This window comes from Penicillium diatomitis (assembly GCF_028827545.1).
Source record: "Penicillium diatomitis strain IBT 30728 chromosome Unknown utg000004l_segment0_segment0, whole genome shotgun sequence".
In the NCBI taxonomy this organism is placed as follows: Eukaryota; Fungi; Ascomycota; class Eurotiomycetes; order Eurotiales; family Aspergillaceae; genus Penicillium; species Penicillium diatomitis.
The window spans coordinates 4,078,299-4,095,702 of record NW_026623176.1 but is presented as its reverse complement, the minus strand read 5'-3'; the positions used below and the strand labels follow the sequence as shown (position 1 = coordinate 4,095,702).

Sequence of the window (17,404 nt, the reverse complement as noted above, 5' to 3'; positions counted from 1 at the left end):
CTGAGCGACTCTGGCTAAGAGAGAAGAAACATTTGCTCAATCCACGCTCAATAAGCCTTTATTACGTCCAACTCATCTCACAGACAATGGCCGGCGGTGGTGGCAAATACCGGCATCTGGGCCGGAAGTCCTCTCATCGACAGGCGCTCCTCCGCAATCTTGTCACCTCACTTTTCGAGAACGAATCGATTACGACGACATGGGCCAAGGCCAAAGAGGCACAGAGACTGGCAGACAAACTGATCACACTTGGCAAAAAGAATTCAGAGGCTAGTCGGAGACGGGCTCTGGAGATTTTCTACGTATGTGATTACACGCCCGCATCTTCTACGAAATGCACCGGAGTAGCGTGATGACAGTGGACTGTTGAAACACAACACATCGACTCTTTTGGACTGTCTGGCTTACATTCTTCGTCTGGCCAGAAACCCCACGACATCATCCCTAAGCTGTTCGGTCCCCTCCGCGAGCGGTACGCCGAGCGACCTGGTGGCTACACACGTGTGCTCCGTGTCGAGCCCAAGGAGAAATTCGAATACTACAACGTCCGCAAGGGTGACAAGAATGCCGTTCCAGAGCGCAAGCCTGCTGATCAAGCACCCAGTGCGATCCTGGAACTCGTGGATGGACCCAAGGATATGCGGTTCGCCATGACGGCGCGCGCAATTGCGCGTCAACGTGAGGAAGGCTTGACGGAACATGAACTGACAGCCTTGAACAAGATGAAAGTGACACGGTACCGCAAGGGCGGTGTTGATGAACTTGAAGCCGCGGTCCAGCAGTTGCAGATTCGCGACTCTGAAACTGAGCTGGAGGTTCCGTCCGCTCTTCCCAAGAGTGAGGAGTCTAAGGCTGCTCAGGTGGAGGCGCAGCGAAGTGCGTCTGAGGCTGAGCGTATTGCCAAGAATATCCGTGCTTGAAGTGCTGATGCTTAAATTCTCTTACTGGGAATCGTTAACAACATCCTTGTGCTCCACATGTCATTTCCCTGACTCGATGGAGGCACCTCTTGTCGCAAAGAACAACTGTCTGTTCCCCCGTGGGATTCGCTCTGCATTTTCCCTTCCGTTTCTCTGTTCTTATAGGAGTTTCTGCTGCTTTCTCATGCCTGCTCACCTTTATCTGCCCCGACCGCACCATGGCAGAGAGCCTCTGTACAGTACAAGACCATTGATACCTCATAAAAATTGTCCATCACCTAAGACTAATTTTCGCTGTCGAAATTTAGAGGGTGGAATACTGAAATTTGCTGCTTATGACGCAGCTTGAAGGCGAGTCAGTCCACAACCTCGCGAAGGTCGGAGGTGATTTCCCAACGATCATGTAACTACAGTGTGTATTTCGAATCAGCCCCGGCGTAGTATCAAATATCTCAGCCCTTTGCTTACGAGGTATCAACCTAGTCCCAGGCCTGCCAGAGAAAACCTTGATTGCTTTCCTGGTTTGACTTGATCCCTTTTGTCGGCCTTTGGCTAAAAGCTGTGTGGACCATCAGAAGAATACCTAGCACGTATCGCAAGGCGTGTTACGCCTCGTTGCCTACAATTTCACCTTCTACAAATCGTCCTTTCAAAAAACTAAGAAAATTTCTCGATGCAGGTCGTTTTGACGTGAAATCGCTGATTATACTCGAGAAACCTGGGCTACGACTCATGTCTAGGAGCTGGTTGGTGAACTACCGGGAATTTGGCGTACGTTAATCAAACATGAGCTAGGAATTCAGTTGTTTTTCCAGGTCTAGTCTGCAATTTTCATTTGGGCCCGCACGAGCACCGGCTATGCTGTTTCACTAGCGAGGAGGAGCTAAGACATGAGCTCCGGAGACCCATTGATGATCAGCCTTCCGATTGACTTATCAGTGCATCTTCGCAGTTGATCCTCCGGACACAACGAAAGGGCCATTGTTGACCACACCGGATATTCCGTTGCTGTTGGCAGTTGCACCTGCGATATTGACCGACCCTGATCGATTCTTGATGTCGAAGTCGGACGATACCTCGGATGGGGGAGGTTTGGGAGGTAAATGGGACGGTGTACCCCATCTGGCGATAGAAGTCTGGGAGGCTGGGCTCGAATTCCGAGGAGGGTTGGCATTGGAGAAAGACTCGAAAGATTGATTTGGAGCAGGATCCGGAAACCTGGACCAGTTAGGCTGAGCCACAGGCGGTGCCCTGTTGCCATAGGCTTGCATTCTGGATGACACGCCTTTGACAGGATGTCTTTGCGCGCCGGTATCCCCAGGGACGAATGAGCGCGTTTGTGGGTTGAAGTGCGACCTTGCATGGGGAGCGCCACTGTTGTTAAACGAGGAGTTTAGATGCTGTCCAGGATATTGGGCATACGAGTAGGTAGCAACGTGCGGCGTGACAGTTGCACTGTTTGCGTTTTGAGCGGGATAATTGGGCCACGACGGTGTTTGCGGGGTACGTTGATGTACAGCATGCTGCGGTGGGTGACCCATGTAAGTAGGGTTGGCCCAATTGGTATTCTGGGCGAACTGTGGTGAATTTGGGGTCATGTAATTTCCAGTTGTTTGCGGAGATTTGATAGCGGCTTGTTGAAGCCCCGTTGAGGTCTGATTCATTGAGGAATATCCTTGGTAGGGAGACTGCTGCGGAGTGCCCGTGCCTTGCCAAGACTGAACGCCGTTCATTTGGGGAGTCATCCTTGCTGGGTATTGGGACAAGCCGTTGGCACTCATTTGTCCTGAATACATCATGTTCTGGTTGGTTGGAGTGTAACCTCCATTGGGAGGGGCCACTCCCGGTCCCACCATGTATGGGACATTGTTAGAATACGAGCCATCGGACACGGATGAGTTGTAACCTGACATGTTGTTGCCGTAGGGATTGCCGGGGTAGTAGACATTGAATTGCGAGCGGGCTTCGAAGCCGTCATCGAGGGGTGTGCGCTGTTTAGCAGCTTTCTTTCGTCCTGTTGTAGAACTTGATCGAGACATGCTAGTCGAATCACCGCTAGTTTCCGATTTGGCGCTTTCGGGAAAGTCGCGGAAGATGCGCTCACGAACTTCGGCATATTTTGCCTCTCTCTCCTCTCGTGTCATTGCCATGCGATCCTTTGCGGACATAGAACCGGCGGACCCAGTTCTATCTCCGTCCTGGTCTGTCGAACCTGCTTCAGACGCGGCTTTCGATGCCACGGATGAGCTAGCCGCTATGCTCCCTTCGGCCGAAGGACGTCCGTCTGTTCGGCGCATGATCTTTGTCGGCATAGGATGCACAGGCTTCTCGTTGGATACTGGGTACAGCTCCGACAAAGGAGTTGGTCTACTGAAGTAAGTAATGGATCAAGCGAAGTGTGTCACTCAAGGTTAAAAACTCACAGTCTCGAAAAAGGCGTCCGGTGGAGGCGCACAGACGTCACATTATTGTCCACAAAATGCGTCAAATGGTAGTAATCACCTAGCCTATGCGCAAGTAGTCGCCCATAAGAATTGTTCGGCGGAAGTTCCAAGGATTGTTCACTGATTCTTCTTGTTAGCATCATCGAAGCATCTTGGAGAGAAGAAATGAACTCGAAGCAGGTCCGTCGTACCTCGAATACTTGATGAACGCGCGAACCTTCTCCTCAATTGTGAGGACCACGAGCCGGTCTTTGGGGCTTTCCATGGCAGTAGCAAGCTTCTCGTCGGGATGAAGTGGAAACGGATGAACAACGTGAGCGCTTGTCGATGTCTCGAGGTTGATCGGGTTGGCGAAGTTACTAGCAACAGAGTCTGGAGACATGACATTTGCATCTTGAGGATTTCCCTCACCGTAGCCGGGAGCCATCTCCCGAGAGCGGATACCAACATTATCGCGGAAATGATCACGGAAGAGCCGAACCCCTGCTTCAGAGCCTGTCACGGAGTTTGGAGCCCCGGAGGCAACACCGGAAAGTGATTCATCTTCGTCGACAGCTTGCACACTAGCACTATCATCGGGTCTGACCGAATCTTTCTCATCCATCGCAAAAGTGGTCACCGATGCCAAGCTTTTCGTATCGAAGTTGGTCATCTTAGTCGAAGACGTGGAGAGATGGGTTCTATCGTCGTCAAACGAGTTTTCACGTTTCAGAATACCATTCACAGAGACACCATTTGATAGAGTGCAACCTTGACTCGAATTGCGAGGATCGAGATTGATACCTTGCATGGCTGCTGTGAGACCATGGCAAGTGCGGTCGGAGGAGGAGTGTCTCTCGCCATCTGGGCTCGGACGTCGTTCGGCGAGTTCCACGCTCTCATAATCGTGATCCACGGTGGACTGAGTCGAATTCGCGGTATTGGCCGCGCCACTTTCACCTGAAACCATCGACGGTTGAGACATTGAAGGTGCAGGCATAGCAGCAATCTAGCAAAAAATCTTGTTAACAAAACAGCTTCCGGAACACACTGAATTCAGCTTACCTTGGCAAATGAGAAGTGTCCGTCCGCACTGTTCGTATTAGAGGATGCCATGTCCAGGAGTATTTCTTGCTCTTTTGCTTGTCTTTCAAATGTCAAGTACAGGTACTCGGTCCCTCAAAAGCTTTTCGGAGATAGAGGGCTCAAGAATGACGTTAGGTTCGTGAGGTTACTGGTAGGTCCCGTTTCAGACAAGCCAAAAAAGAGAGGCATTTCTCTGTGGCAGCGCGTTCGCCATTGAATGAGTCTACCACGGGATATCATAATTAGTGCAGGGTTCTTTGGGCGCTTTGGAATAATGCTTGTTTATGTTTGAGGCCCTGTATGGGTTCCCTCATGGCGATTGTTCAGTAGGGAAAGCGGGTCTCACGGAATGTTAAAGTTGGTTCATGTCAACGAAAAGATCAACGTCAGTTCGAGATGATGGTTAGACGCAAAGAAGAAGTCTCGAGGCCGAAATTGAAGGTTCTGTGAAGCCCACGACAGCCAAGACCCTCAAAATTTGGAGTCGACTTTCGTGAGAGATAGTGGACTGTCGTTTGACAGGAAGCAAAGCGTAGATTATTCTTCCAACGTCCACAGGTTCGTGGGTGCTATTTTGCCGTGTTGGACCGTCTTCACCGCCTGCCATCAATTTCCATCTCATCAGAAGACTACGACCATCCAGGCCTTCAACCCAAAGTTTGATTGAAGGGGTAACTATCAGGGACAGGGTATTCGTACATTTATGAAAGCGTCGTTATCTTAGTGGGAACATTACACAACTTGCGACGACGCCATGAACCGCTACCGGAATGCTCCAGGACTTCGAGCTGGACCTAGCAAAGCCTCTCCGACGACACTATGCCAAAAGTGCTTGAAACGAGATATGTAGCCTTGCCTAGAGAATGGCGCCACGCATGTTACTGACTGGCAATATACGACACTATAGCTACGAATGCAAAGCTACGGCGCAAGAGCGCCCCTACAAGGCTCGGCCCTCAAGAACCCAGCAACTGTTGAATCCGACACTGGTGCCTAAACTATCAGAGGACGTGCAGCGGGAACCAGGAGATACGTATGTTTTGTTGGTGATCCCCTGATTAATCACTTTGAGACTGACCCCTGCCTTAGGGCTGGTTTGGCCGACAAGATCCTCGCTGGCCGAGAGGCGGACAGAGGCACGACGAGACACTCGGCCGAAATCCCCGGAGACCTTCAAGAGAAATCACCAAGACGGGCCAGATCACTATCATCAAATTCGGTAGATTCAGTCTCGACGATATCTACCAACCGGTCTGCATCTGCCTCCCGCGAGCGTTCCAGCAGACGTGCCTCAGACGCGCTTGACCGCGGTGGCTCTGCTTCACCTCTGCCAACTGGGTCAAGGAAAAGACGCTACAGTGATGCCTCGGAAGATGCTTCAGCAAAGTCATATTCATCGCACGAAAAACAGCGATCTTTGTCGAGAGAGTGGACTGAGGATAGAAACATCCGACGGCGACGCCGGGAGAGCAGCCCCGAGGAAAGGGGTCGACATCGAGCCACGGGGACACATGACTCTCGAAAATCCGACCGGCGCAGCAGAAGCCTTGAGAAAAGTCGCATCGCAAAGCAGCGACGATCAATGACGCCCGATGCCGCGTACGAGCATTCTGACAAACGTACGTATAGGGACCGAGGCTCCCTTGAACGACAATCCCAAGCAGACCGTGCCAGACAAACCCCCCGAACACGAGGAGGACCACCACGCGAGCGAAGTTTGAGTCCTTACAGCAAACGGATTGCCTTGACGCAATCAATGAATCTCGGCCGGTGAATGGTATTATCCCGAAGGCGCAGTGCGAGAAACGTCCAGCCCGTTTGTCCTACTGAGGAAGTATGCAACGAACGACTGCAGGCAAGCAGCGAGTCCATTAGTATTCCCATTATGAGCCTCTCAACTCGAAGAGAGACTTCTTGTAAAATAGTTTGCATCAGAGCTTCGTCGATGATGGATGAGTTGTTTTCATGACTATGAACACAGAGTCAGTTTCAGCTTGACGCTGACATCGCTTTTAGTAGAATCATGGAGACAAGGTAGCAAAACTGGGGTGTCGAAGTGGCTTGGAGCTAAGAACTTGAAAAGGAGAAAGCAGGCAGTAATGTACAGGGCCATTCCTAAGAGAGGAGTAAAAACAAGCGAAGGAAAGGAATCGTAAAGCTTGCCTTTCAGCAGCACGGGGTATCAGTTCAAATCGTATCTTCGTCATTGTCGACTTCCTGCTCCCGCATATGAATGCCCTCAACTAGAGCATCTCCCTCGATGCCCACCTCTTCACCCTCTTCGCCAGTGGATTTTGAACCCCGTGCCTTAGCCGCGCGCTGCGCGCTCTCTATCCGTTCTCGTACCAGTCGAGCAATAGCGTTCTCCGTCCGTACATTCAGAATCTTGAGTTTTTCGTCGAGGTCGCGTCGGAGATCCCAATTCGGTTTCTTCGGCTGTAGCTTGAACAGATCGATCGGTTGATCGGCTTCCGCATCCTTCTGCGCTTGATCCTTCACAGTTTCCGCAATCTCTGCTGCTTGAGCTTCCACCGTCACTTTGCCTTCTTGCGGCCCTTGCTCGAAGCCAAGTTTTGGCCCGCGCGTCTCAGCGTCGTAATTACGACCTGAAAGAAACTTGGTCGTCACATCAGAAGCGGCTTGCTCTCGGTCTGCCGATTCAGCGTTGAGGTCGGCGATTGATGGTTCCTCGGGTTCAGGTTGTTTGCGCTTCAACGCAGCGAGCTTAGCCAGGCGGGCTTTGCGATCGTTGGAAGCTGCATCTAGTGAAGCGTGGGAGGAAGACATGGTTTTGAGCAGCTGGAAAAGCTCAAGAAGCCTCAAATGCCAAAAAATCGATTTTGAGTATGATTGCTTCCCGTTATTATTGCCGTGGGTACAGCCCCGAATCTTTCACTTTCCAGGTAAAAAGTCGTGAATGTTGGTGATGGAGGCCAGACGATGTTCAGGCGATAAGGATTAAGGACGCTATGCGCCACTCTCCAGCCACAGCAAACTCGGCCGTTCTCCGCCTTCAAACTTTCCGGGTCTCCGCATTGTTGCGCGCCCGGGCTCCTCCTAGCGACCGCTAATGGGCTTCGATATTTTTGCGACTCGAAATCTTCGATGCGGGCTACTGCAGGATCCTGAATGTTGTTTTGTCCGAAAGAGCTTGCTCGGGCTCGCCTCCAGGCCCTGCTCCGGAGCCCCGGCCATTTACATCGGACTTTTCGGACGCCTAACAATCGGCATACTTTGCGGTGCGCTTTGAACCACACCTCGACAGCTGTCCAGCAAAGTCAAGAACAACACCAGTCCCGAATCGCAAATAATACCCCGGAGGGTGACTCGCAAAAACATGGCGTTTTATCTGCATCATCTGCGGACGCTGGCGCTCCTCGCACATCTAACAAGGTCACGGGCCCGCGGTTAGTCTCCAAACGATCAATCAAAAATATCATGACCGCGAATGGTCTCGATCCCTCAGACGCTTCGACAGTACAGCAACGGCTCAATTTCGAAATTCAACGCGAGAAAAGAAATTTGAGTAAAAGCTCGATTGCCATAGCAGCTATCACTCGGGGGAGGTCTTTATACAATGCCTCTGGTAATTCGCTTCGTACATGGCAACGGGCCTACGAAGAACTCTACAAGGCAAAACATTACCAACGCCAAATCAACAGCGACAACATCATACCCTCTCTGAACCCGACTGGGGAGAAGATACTTGCAAAGATTCAAGAAGATTGCAATGGCGCTTTTCGGAAATTCTGGGAAACTTGCAGGCGGGATGTCAAAGCCCAGCATTGGCAGCCTCTGGCGTTCTGGCTGCTGCAGAACGATCCCAAGCTTTTCCTGAACTTCTTGATTGTCACAATGAAGGGCAAAGATACACCGGATTTCACAATGGTCACGGACTCGCTTCTGTACATTGACAATTTCTACTATGAGGAATTGAAAGACTGGACGACCGGGCCCCGTTCGCACGGATACTCCTGGATGATTGAGTATTGTCTGCGACCAGCCACTTGGCCAATCATCTCACCACCGCAGAAGGGCATTCGCCTTTACATTCGACGAGCTCGTCCCTATGGGGTCCGATTGGCTTTCCGCACGCTGAAAGCAAGAGGAGTCCAATGGCAAGCGGAAACCCAGCTGTGTTTCGTCTACAGATTCACTCAATTGGGTGATGTCGATCGGGCACTCAAGGCGCTCAAACTTCTTCCGCGACTGAATGATCCCACTTTTACAATGAACTCGCAAGGCGTTCTCCGGCACTGCTGCAAACTTCTGACATTGGACACCGTCGAGGACGGTGAATCAGGCCGCAATTTCCGCATTCTACCACAGCTCCTGGAGATGGGAGTACGTCCGGACCGAGATATGATGAATGTGGTTCTCTCCAATGCCTACAAGACCGGTGACCACCAACTTGGTGCCGACATGCTTCAATTCATGACGAGTCAAGATTACAAATTTGACTCATATACCTACGTTACACTACTCACAGACGCTGTTTCTCGTGGGGATCAATCACGTGTGCATGAGCTTATTCGAGAAGTTGATGCGCAGGAGGAGATTCGCAAAAACCCATACGTCGCAAACAAAATCTTCCATTCGCATTATGTCTTCACTGCCAAGAACTTGGACGCCGATGCTGACCCATCGGGTGTCTTTTACGCTATGCTCGACATGTATAACAAACTTCATGATATTACTCCGCTCAAAGAACTCCTCATCATTCCTCCTCATTATACGCCTCGAGAAGACGGTGCGAACACCCCACCCACTCCCATGGCCTTGTACATCATGATCGCAACATACTTCCGTTGCGGCAGCTCCGTCATGAATGTGCAACGCATCTATCAAAGGTTTCACGAACTTGTCAGGAAAGGCCATCCAACAATAGCTCCCTTGGCGGGCACGGACCACACATACAACGAATTCCTAATCGCTCTCCGCAAAAGCTCGCGTGCCATGCATACTTGCGTCCGCATAGTAGAAGACATGCTGCACGCTTCTAGCAACGGGCCTGTGACACATACGAAACCAAGCTATCGCACCTGGGCCATCCTTCTCAGCGTTTTCCTGTGGCATCGGCGGCCTGCTGCTGCGGAGAAGATTCGAGAGATGATGGCCAAGCACCAAGTACCTTACAATGACGTGACCTGGAATCTGATCATCAACGGCTACGCCAACGCACAACAAGTGCAGGAAACTGCCGCTGCTATGAAGGCTATGGAAGCCGAAGGATTCGCTCTCGATTCATACACCATGAAGTCTCTGCGGTACCTTCGGGATCCAGAACGTCTATGGGTTGCCGTCGATGAGCTTGACCGGGCTGCGCAGGATGCCGAGTCTGCGAGATTCGCCTCGGCGGAGAAAAGTGGACCTGTTGAGAAGAGCCCACAAGACGACTTGATGGAGGAAGGGTTGCGGAAACTTGGAGATAAAACCAAGTCGAAACCTTGAAGTTGGATACCCCTGTTGAACTTGTTCTCTCTCATGTCTTATGTGTCTTATCTCAGTACTTTGCATAACTGGTGCCTAAGGGCCTGGACTTGGGAGCACGCGTAGGTGTTGAACCGTTCACTAGACCTTGACACCTTTGTAATATCCTTTGAACCCATTTTGAATATCTGGAATTTTTGAATCTTCAATTGCGCTAAATGTAAATGTGACATAACTTGGAAGGTGAACATGAGGACTCTGACGATCGTACGATTACACGTACGTCCCATGAACTCTGGACAGGTTCGGTGCTTGTCTCGTTAACACTCCCACTGGGTAATTTGGGGTTAGAATAGCTCAGCCGCCGAAGAAAATCGAACCCTATTAATTGAAGGGGATGTTAGATATTTCCGTAAACGATTCTGACGTGATCTAGCGACACGGGAGTTGTGGGTTCTCACAGCCATCAGAATGCAGCATATGCTGACATATGGACTCAGTCGTTCCCCTACACGTGCACATTTCCAGAATATGCCGAGTACTCTATTAGACGCATGTATCAGCCTTCATTCTTCTCTTGAAGTATAGTCATTCTTGGCAAAGTCATCGTTGATGCTCACCCATTCTGGTTCCGGTCCATTATACCCGGCATGATCGAGTGCGCATAGCTACTCGTGCAGATGATGAGTAGGATCACCAGCAATAAAGACTGGAAGTTGAAGAGGGCGGACTGGAATAAAGACATCCCGGTTAGCTAGTTGCCAGACAGCACAAGTATATTTTGATGCGACTGAGGCAGTGGCGATGAACTGATCACTCCTTCTAGACGACCGCGAAGCCATGCAAGACCACGACCACCAGGCAGCGCCCAACACACTCACCATCTTGAAACCAAAACAAACAATGCCACGCCTTCGTTCCCAAAACAACAAGAAAAGTGCCCAAATTTGAGACAATAGGCAACGACTTTGTTGAATTAGGACGAATAGCTATCCGAAGTAGTGCACAAGTGCCACTGCACCGGTGCACCCACATTATTCTGCCCACCATGTCCGCTCCGCGTGGGGAAACCCCCAGTCTCGGCGACGCGCAGCCGCCCGCGGCTGCTGCGGCTGAGGAACAGGCAACGGCTGAACTTTCTGTCGAAGAAAAAGTCTTGGCCTACATCTAAGCAAACCTCCGTGAACCCTCTGTCACAGTAATTCCATCTTCCTACGAAGACCCAACTAGCCAAATTTCTGCGCCTGAAGATACTCTGTCGTGTGATCTCTCGGAAACTCAGTCTCAACCGCCCAACTACGCTCCTGCTGAAACTCAATCATCGCCTGCATCGACCTCGGCCTTGATCACACGCAAGCGAGCCACGAAGCGTGCCCCTCGCGCCACATCGTCCGAAGCCGAAGCCAAGCAGCCCAAGAAGTGCGGCCGTCTTCGCGAAGTCACCCTTGACCGTTCTGCTGAGTCCCAATCAGCAACCGTAACAAGCTCGATTTTGGGTCAAGGCTAGCAGCCAGAGAAGTGCGGCAGTCCTCGCAGAGTCGTGACTGAAGCTTCTGCTGAGCCCAAGTCAACCGAGTCATCGATCGCGACCAAGGTCAACGGCAAGCGAGCCAAGCAGGTCTCCAGCACTGCCTCGTCACCAGCGACTGAGGCGAAGTGAATCAAGAAGCGAGCGGCTCGCGATACCTCGGCTGAACGTGAAGACCGCTAGTCTGAGAAACGCCCACTTCACACGATCATGGCGGAACCTCGTGCGCGTGCGGCCCGGCACAAGGGTCAAATGAATTTCGCCTCCGAACGTGAGTGTCACGAGCTCTTTCATCGAATCATCTCACGGTGACTTTCAGCTAACGCCTTGTTCATAATTGACAGTCCGGCTCTTGCTTCTCGCCTACGGTGATCCAAGCCCCGACCCCTCGTTCCCCGCAGAGCCCCTGCCTGAAACGGTTCGCGTCCTGGATGAAGTTGTTACCGACTTTATCCTTGAACTTTGCCACGGTGCAGCCCAGGTGGCGCATCATGCGAATCGTCAGAAAGTCAAGGTTGATGACTTTCGCTTTGCTCTTCGCCGGGATCCTAACAAGCTCGGTCGTGTGCAAGAACTGCTTCATATGGAACGGGAATTGAAGGAAGCGCGCAAGGCTTTCGATCAAAACGACGACCAAGTGGCCAAGGATGCCGGCAAGAAGGGCGCTGCTGCATCGCCCGATGACCTGGATGGATCCGAGAGCGTGACGGGCGCCGATAAGGCTAGCAAGAAGGGCAAGGGCAAGGGCAAGAGAGCTGCTGCGCCCCGCCGCGAATCCGACGCTACGGAGGATTCGGTCCCAAAGAAGCGGAAGACTGTGGGTTGAGGCATCATGGACGTTGGGCAACGTGATGAGGTTGTGCCATGCCCGCATAGCGTGGCGTTTGGAGGTGGGGTTATGGGGTTTTTTCGTTTTTGTCTGAATATCTATATTCTTGTGTTCTTTTCATGTTGCATTTTAGGCGTTGGTTGCGCAAAGAGATACCCCGGTGAATTGAATAGGAGTGAACCACCTATTGTTACGGACTCATTACCTGATTTAGTAGGAAGGTTATATTTTCATCTCTGTATATGGTGTTTTATGAGGAAATTGAGTCTTTTGACAAGAAGCAACTCATTGATGACGTCAAAACCTCAAGAGCGCATCAAGCTCGCCTAAAAAGGCCCCTGTGCCGGGGCTTTTCGGATTCACAGCACTTTCCCCATTCCCGTTCATTGCGATCAAACCGAAAGGCCCAGGTCTCGTAGCCGCTGTATTCCACGTCTCACCTGCTGTCCATCTCGTCTTATCCTCTGTGGGGATGTGTTGCACATGTCGAGCAGAGATGGCCTCGTATATTGAGCAGCTTTTCTTTCTTGGCCTCGAGGGTTTGTCTTCTTCGCTGTCTGTCCCCCTTCCTTCTGGTTCGTTGTCTGTTTCTGTGTCTGTTTGATCACGTTCATCCTCTTCATCTCGTTCAGATGCGGGACGTTTGCGCGATAGTGGATCGCTAAGAGAATCCTCTGGTGGAATAAGGCGCAGCGCTTCCGAGACCATCGAGTACATTGCGCTCCACGGTGGGACCTCCGTTTCAAGATACGGTCGACGTATGTTGCAATCCTGGGCAGTCGTAACAACAGATGTAGAAACGGGAGCCTTGTGGGTGTTGGTGTTGGACCGAGACTGTGAATTCGTCTGTCTGAAAAACGGTTAGCCAAAGAGAACCGTGGATTCTAAATGAGCGATCGCAATCTGCTTCCTGTAGGCGCAGGGAGGTGATTGTGTAGATTCGGTCCATTGTAGGTTCCGATCACGTACTTTGTAGGTCGCTTTCTTGGCAGACAGTCCTGGCCTTCTCGGAAACAATATGTGCATTGAGAATGGTTGGGACTTGTCACGCATCGCTTTTTGCGAAGATAGCATGCTTGGCACGCTTGGAAAGTTGCATTTTGTGTTGATGAGGAGGAGTAGGGAGGCTTGGTGGACATTGATGTGGTAAGCGCTTGTGGTGCTGTTGATACTGATGTTGATGCCGATGCCGATGTCGATGCTGATGCTGATGCCGATGCGATGGTGTCTGAGTGTCGTTGTTCGTTGGTGGAGCTGTTGGTCGTCTCCAGCTGTTTTGTATCATGTGTCGTTGGCATTGCTGACCGGTATCACGAAGATTGTGTCGCAGTTGGGTTGAGTGTATCTTGGACTGAAGGGGAGAGTTCTTCCAAGTCTTTAACTGTGCAGATAAAGACAGTGAAATACAAGCAAAATTAGTGATATCGAGAAGAAAGGAGGAATGTGGTCCCAAAAGAAGAGACGTAAATGATTCAACGTGGATCCTGAGGAATAGTTAATTCGGCCTTTGTCACGAATTAAGGTTTTATCTCCGGCGGGCAAATGGAACCGCAAAAGATGAAGATGGGGGGTAATGGCAAATGCTTCGATACTCGGTAGATGATTAGACAGAAACTCCCAGGATCTTCTTGAGAAATTCATGAGCCTAGCTTTGATTACACGATTCTATACGGTTCTCTGTAGGATCGATTCATGCAGTTCTGTACGTATGGGATCGACTAATGTGCTTCACCGATGTCGATCGCCGGGTCGCCGCAATCATTGCATGATGCTATCTGGCGATCTTATTAAGCTTACCTACTTCTCTGCGGTTTTGAGAAACAGTAGATAACTGTACATGCTGTATGTGCTACGTCATCTATATCACTGCGGTATTGTTCGCTTCATATCTAATGACGACTATGTAGAGCCTCTACTACCTTTGTAGTTTGTACCGTCCCAATGATATTTCTGTAGTAGCGATGCCAGGAAATAGAAATACGTGCAGGTTTTAGCTTCAGCGGATCCAAATTTGCGGGGCGCAACTCATTGTGTTGATGTGTTCAAACTCACTATTTGCCTTATGTACCACTCAAACACATCGTCAGTCCTATGGTAGTCGAGTATCATGTAGTTCTAGTGTTCCAGTTATCAATGAAATGCCCCCCTTTGGCCCGGCATCCCGAGTCTCCCGAACATCCAGTGATAGACTGCGGAGTACGGACGAAAGTCGGCGTTGGTGTGATGATCGACATGACCGGCATGGGTTCCTCCAAGGTTCACACCGCCCGGCTCCGGTGATTACCAATTTGCGCCTAGGGCAGTCCATTTACAAGGTGGTGGTTGATGATGTCGATCGTCGTGTCCTGGCACAGTGGTGCAGTGCTACATCAGTGGCTGTTGCTTTTGGTGGCGAGACTGGGATTTCTTGGAACTAAGGCCATGTTTGCTTGCTTGACTTGCTTCGATAGCCGAGCTGACGGATGGTGGGCTTGTGTAGTCCTTTGTTGGAAGAAGACGAAAGGATGATCGAGTGGAACCTGAGACCGTCAACCGGATATATAAGGTACTGGCAGAGCTTCCAAGTATAGGTGCGGCTTGGTGTAGATGGATCACCCAAGCTTCTGTTAGGTTTGCCGTGTATAGCGAATCTGCGATTGGGTAGGATAAGTTGGATGACCTACGATAATGAATGATACAATCACCTGAAATATGCGTTCATAAGCCCGACCGAGTATTTTGAAAGCCCAGCCTTGCGGTGAAACCGATGCCTCAGAAGATACGAGCAATGGAGATAGAGTGGATAGGTACAACAACTGAGAGATTTATATATCGATGACCAACTGCCACGAAGTTGGAAGTACAAGCTGGGAGTCGGCTGATATGGAAGAACATGGAGGTAAGTAATGGAAGCAATACCACGCGCTGCACAGATTGACGGAGTAGTATTAGACAGGCCCTGCTATGCAAATGCCGTCTAGTTTCCAAACTAGCCCACATGCCGATGCTCCATGATCTGAGCCCTCAACAGCCAGTAAACAGTCTCCACCATGAACACCTCCACACTCGGTCGAGGTTGTTTCTAGTCCCTGCAAACCTTAGGCATAGAGAACAGTAACTAAAGCGTCTCGAACAGGGTATATTACATCCATGATCCAACAATATAGGGAAGAGATGTGCGCCCGGAGCCACTTTGGAACCTACAAGCGGTAATCAACACATACTAGAAGCCTCTAGCATTTTTATGTGCATTTCATCATAACTAAAACGCCGCGCTCAAGTGAGATGCGACTTTCATAATGCCGGGTCCTGATCAACCCGAGAGATTTCCGCCTCATGATTCTCTCACAGCGTTTATTTCGTGCGGCCGGCCAAACTTCTGCTCCTTGTGTTTGGTGCAGCGGTCCAACCGGTTCTCGCCTCCTGGTGCAGGCGTAATTCTATTCATGCTTCGAGCCAAGATTGACTCCCCGATATACCAAAATGCGCTTGGCAATGACGGAAGAGACGTCATAAACATAAGGATGCGAGGGAAGAGGTCCAGGGGTCAGAGCAGCGTGCTCAAACTTTTTATGTATCTTTCCTGCTCCGTAACTGGGAAAGGTAAGAAGAAGTCGATGTAGCAAAATGTAGGGGGAAATCGAGGTGGAGATTCAAGAGAAAGGGTACCCAAGAGACAGGTAGAGGGAAGAGGGAAGAGGGAAAGAAAAAACATAGAATGCACCCCGAACAGCGTCAAAGTAAGGCAGGAAGAAGAAAACGAGACATCCAGGAAAGATCAATGAACAAGTTCGTAACCTCGCGAAAAAGGTGTTGTCACATCATTGCAAGATTTGTTCCGCCCCTATAGCTCTTCCCTAAGCGCGAGCCTCCTCAGGGGCAGCGCGCTCCTGGCGCTGCTGGCGACCACCCTTGCCACCGCGCTGGTTGCGCTGGTTGCCTTCACCGGAGGCACCGCTGGCCTCACCACCACCAAGGGTGAGCTGAGCAGTTGCTAGTCGGTTGGACAATTCCATCTGTGTGCGGATCGTGTTGGCCAAGTAGGAGACGACCAGGACATCCTGGATGTGGTTGTTGCTGCGAGAGTATTAGTTTTATATATCGTCAAGTAACGCGCTGGGATAGGAGAGGAGTCAAAACGTACAAGTCACGCTCAATATCCGCAGGCTCAACCTTGGGAGCAAGAGCAAGAGCATTAAGCAGGAATTGACCCATCGCAGTAGAGGCCGGGGCCTCCTCATCGATCACAGACTCAACATATCGGGAGACACGGTCAATCATGCCCAGAACCTCCTCGATAGCACGCTCAAGGGCCTCCACGTCGGACATGACGGTTGTGGAACGATCCTCCGAATCCTTAGCATTGGCAATAGCCTCGAGACCGCTCTTGTCAGCCTCGCCATATCGAAGCTCATAGGGGACGGGAATGAAAGCAGCGCTGTCGGCAGCCCGCTCAGCGGTAACACCGACGGGGGCAGAGATGTAGGCGCGAGTCTCAAGGTCCTTGCCGGCCTCGGTCGAGACAGTCAAGTGCACAGCGGGGTGAGGCCAGGTACCGTCACCCTGGCCACTGTAGAAGTTTTGGATCAAGGCGGAGAAGGTGTTGAGCTCGGAGGAAGTCGCGTACCAACCGACGAGGACCTCGCGCGGGTTAGCCTTCAGGTGGAGAGCGAGCATCTGCTTGTGATATTCCATGTCGACCTCGACCTGATCCTCGGCCTCCGAGTGGCCAACGGCGAACGCAGAGCGCACTTCGACTTCACCTCCATCTTCAGATCGTGTTCCCAACAAAGTACCGATGACACGTTCTTGATCGGCATTGCGGCGAAGGGAGTGGTCCAGAATAGAGAAGATGGCCTAGCAGAAAGCGGTAATGCACCGTTAGAGACTCGCTTCTCAAATGTCAGAGCAAATATAACAGGGTCGGCTCTGCAATCGTACCTGCGGCTGGATCACCACGTTAAGAGGGGCAGTAGTGGGAGCGGTCCCCACAGAGACGGGACCCAAAGGGCGGGCAAGGTGCAGGAATGAATCTTCGGCCATGGTGTGATATGAAGGCGATGCAAAAGGGGCGGAGGGAAGGGGAGAGATTCACGGAACTGGTTACGAGTTGTTGAGTGTCTCTCCAAACGGGCGATTCGACTTCTTCGGAGGGACAATTTTTCCAGCAAAGAAAGTGGAGTTGCCCGCGCGCTGAGGCCGATTCTCT

General features: G+C 51.1%; 10 protein-coding genes across 10 annotated transcripts; 5 read left to right on the top strand and 5 right to left on the bottom strand.

Annotated features, from left to right (window-relative positions):
* Positions 1–86: 86 nt before the first annotated feature.
* Positions 87–920, top strand: N7539_004549 (mitochondrial 54S ribosomal protein bL17m; the record flags this gene model as incomplete). Its single annotated transcript, XM_056934151.1, has 2 exons — positions 87–302; positions 360–920. 2 exons carry the CDS (start codon positions 87–89, stop codon positions 918–920), a joined length of 777 nt encoding a protein of 258 aa, XP_056791692.1.
* Positions 921–1,855: 935 nt separating this feature from the next.
* Positions 1,856–4,459, bottom strand: N7539_004548 (putative R3H domain protein; the record flags this gene model as incomplete). Its single annotated transcript, XM_056934150.1, has 4 exons — positions 1,856–3,287; positions 3,344–3,484; positions 3,556–4,352; positions 4,409–4,459. 4 exons carry the CDS (start codon positions 4,457–4,459, stop codon positions 1,856–1,858), a joined length of 2,421 nt encoding a protein of 806 aa, XP_056791691.1.
* Positions 4,460–5,292: 833 nt separating this feature from the next.
* Positions 5,293–6,203, top strand: N7539_004547 (zinc finger CCHC-type containing 10; the record flags this gene model as incomplete). Its single annotated transcript, XM_056934149.1, has 2 exons — positions 5,293–5,462; positions 5,519–6,203. 2 exons carry the CDS (start codon positions 5,293–5,295, stop codon positions 6,201–6,203), a joined length of 855 nt encoding a protein of 284 aa, XP_056791690.1.
* Positions 6,204–6,616: 413 nt separating this feature from the next.
* Positions 6,617–7,216, bottom strand: N7539_004546 (CCDC12/cwf18 family protein; the record flags this gene model as incomplete). The annotated part of the gene is made up of 1 exon (XM_056934148.1): positions 6,617–7,216. One exon carries the CDS (start codon positions 7,214–7,216, stop codon positions 6,617–6,619), a length of 600 nt encoding a protein of 199 aa, XP_056791689.1.
* Positions 7,217–7,558: 342 nt separating this feature from the next.
* Positions 7,559–9,880, top strand: N7539_004545 (pentatricopeptide repeat protein; the record flags this gene model as incomplete). The annotated part of the gene is made up of 1 exon (XM_056934147.1): positions 7,559–9,880. One exon carries the CDS (start codon positions 7,559–7,561, stop codon positions 9,878–9,880), a length of 2,322 nt encoding a protein of 773 aa, XP_056791688.1.
* Positions 9,881–10,216: 336 nt separating this feature from the next.
* On the bottom strand, positions 10,217–10,604 carry N7539_004544 (protein kish; the record flags this gene model as incomplete). Its single annotated transcript, XM_056934146.1, has 3 exons — positions 10,217–10,240; positions 10,321–10,402; positions 10,480–10,604. The coding sequence occupies 3 exons, from the start codon at positions 10,602–10,604 to the stop codon at positions 10,217–10,219; spliced, it is 231 nt and encodes a 76-aa protein (XP_056791687.1).
* A 303-nt stretch (positions 10,605–10,907) lies between these two features.
* On the top strand, positions 10,908–11,519 carry N7539_004543 (uncharacterized protein; the record flags this gene model as incomplete). The annotated part of the gene is made up of 3 exons (XM_056934145.1): positions 10,908–11,012; positions 11,142–11,336; positions 11,370–11,519. 3 exons carry the CDS (start codon positions 10,908–10,910, stop codon positions 11,517–11,519), a joined length of 450 nt encoding a protein of 149 aa, XP_056791686.1.
* A 78-nt stretch (positions 11,520–11,597) lies between these two features.
* On the top strand, positions 11,598–12,213 carry N7539_004542 (putative transcription initiation factor TFIID subunit 13; the record flags this gene model as incomplete). The annotated part of the gene is made up of 2 exons (XM_056934144.1): positions 11,598–11,658; positions 11,732–12,213. 2 exons carry the CDS (start codon positions 11,598–11,600, stop codon positions 12,211–12,213), a joined length of 543 nt encoding a protein of 180 aa, XP_056791685.1.
* Positions 12,214–12,513: 300 nt separating this feature from the next.
* N7539_004541 (uncharacterized protein) lies at positions 12,514–13,514 on the bottom strand (the record flags this gene model as incomplete). The annotated part of the gene is made up of 2 exons (XM_056934143.1): positions 12,514–13,066; positions 13,186–13,514. 2 exons carry the CDS (start codon positions 13,512–13,514, stop codon positions 12,514–12,516), a joined length of 882 nt encoding a protein of 293 aa, XP_056791684.1.
* A 2,538-nt stretch (positions 13,515–16,052) lies between these two features.
* Positions 16,053–17,238, bottom strand: N7539_004540 (eukaryotic translation initiation factor 3 subunit F; the record flags this gene model as incomplete). The annotated part of the gene is made up of 3 exons (XM_056934142.1): positions 16,053–16,272; positions 16,340–17,052; positions 17,137–17,238. The coding sequence occupies 3 exons, from the start codon at positions 17,236–17,238 to the stop codon at positions 16,053–16,055; spliced, it is 1,035 nt and encodes a 344-aa protein (XP_056791683.1).
* Positions 17,239–17,404: the final 166 nt, after the last annotated feature.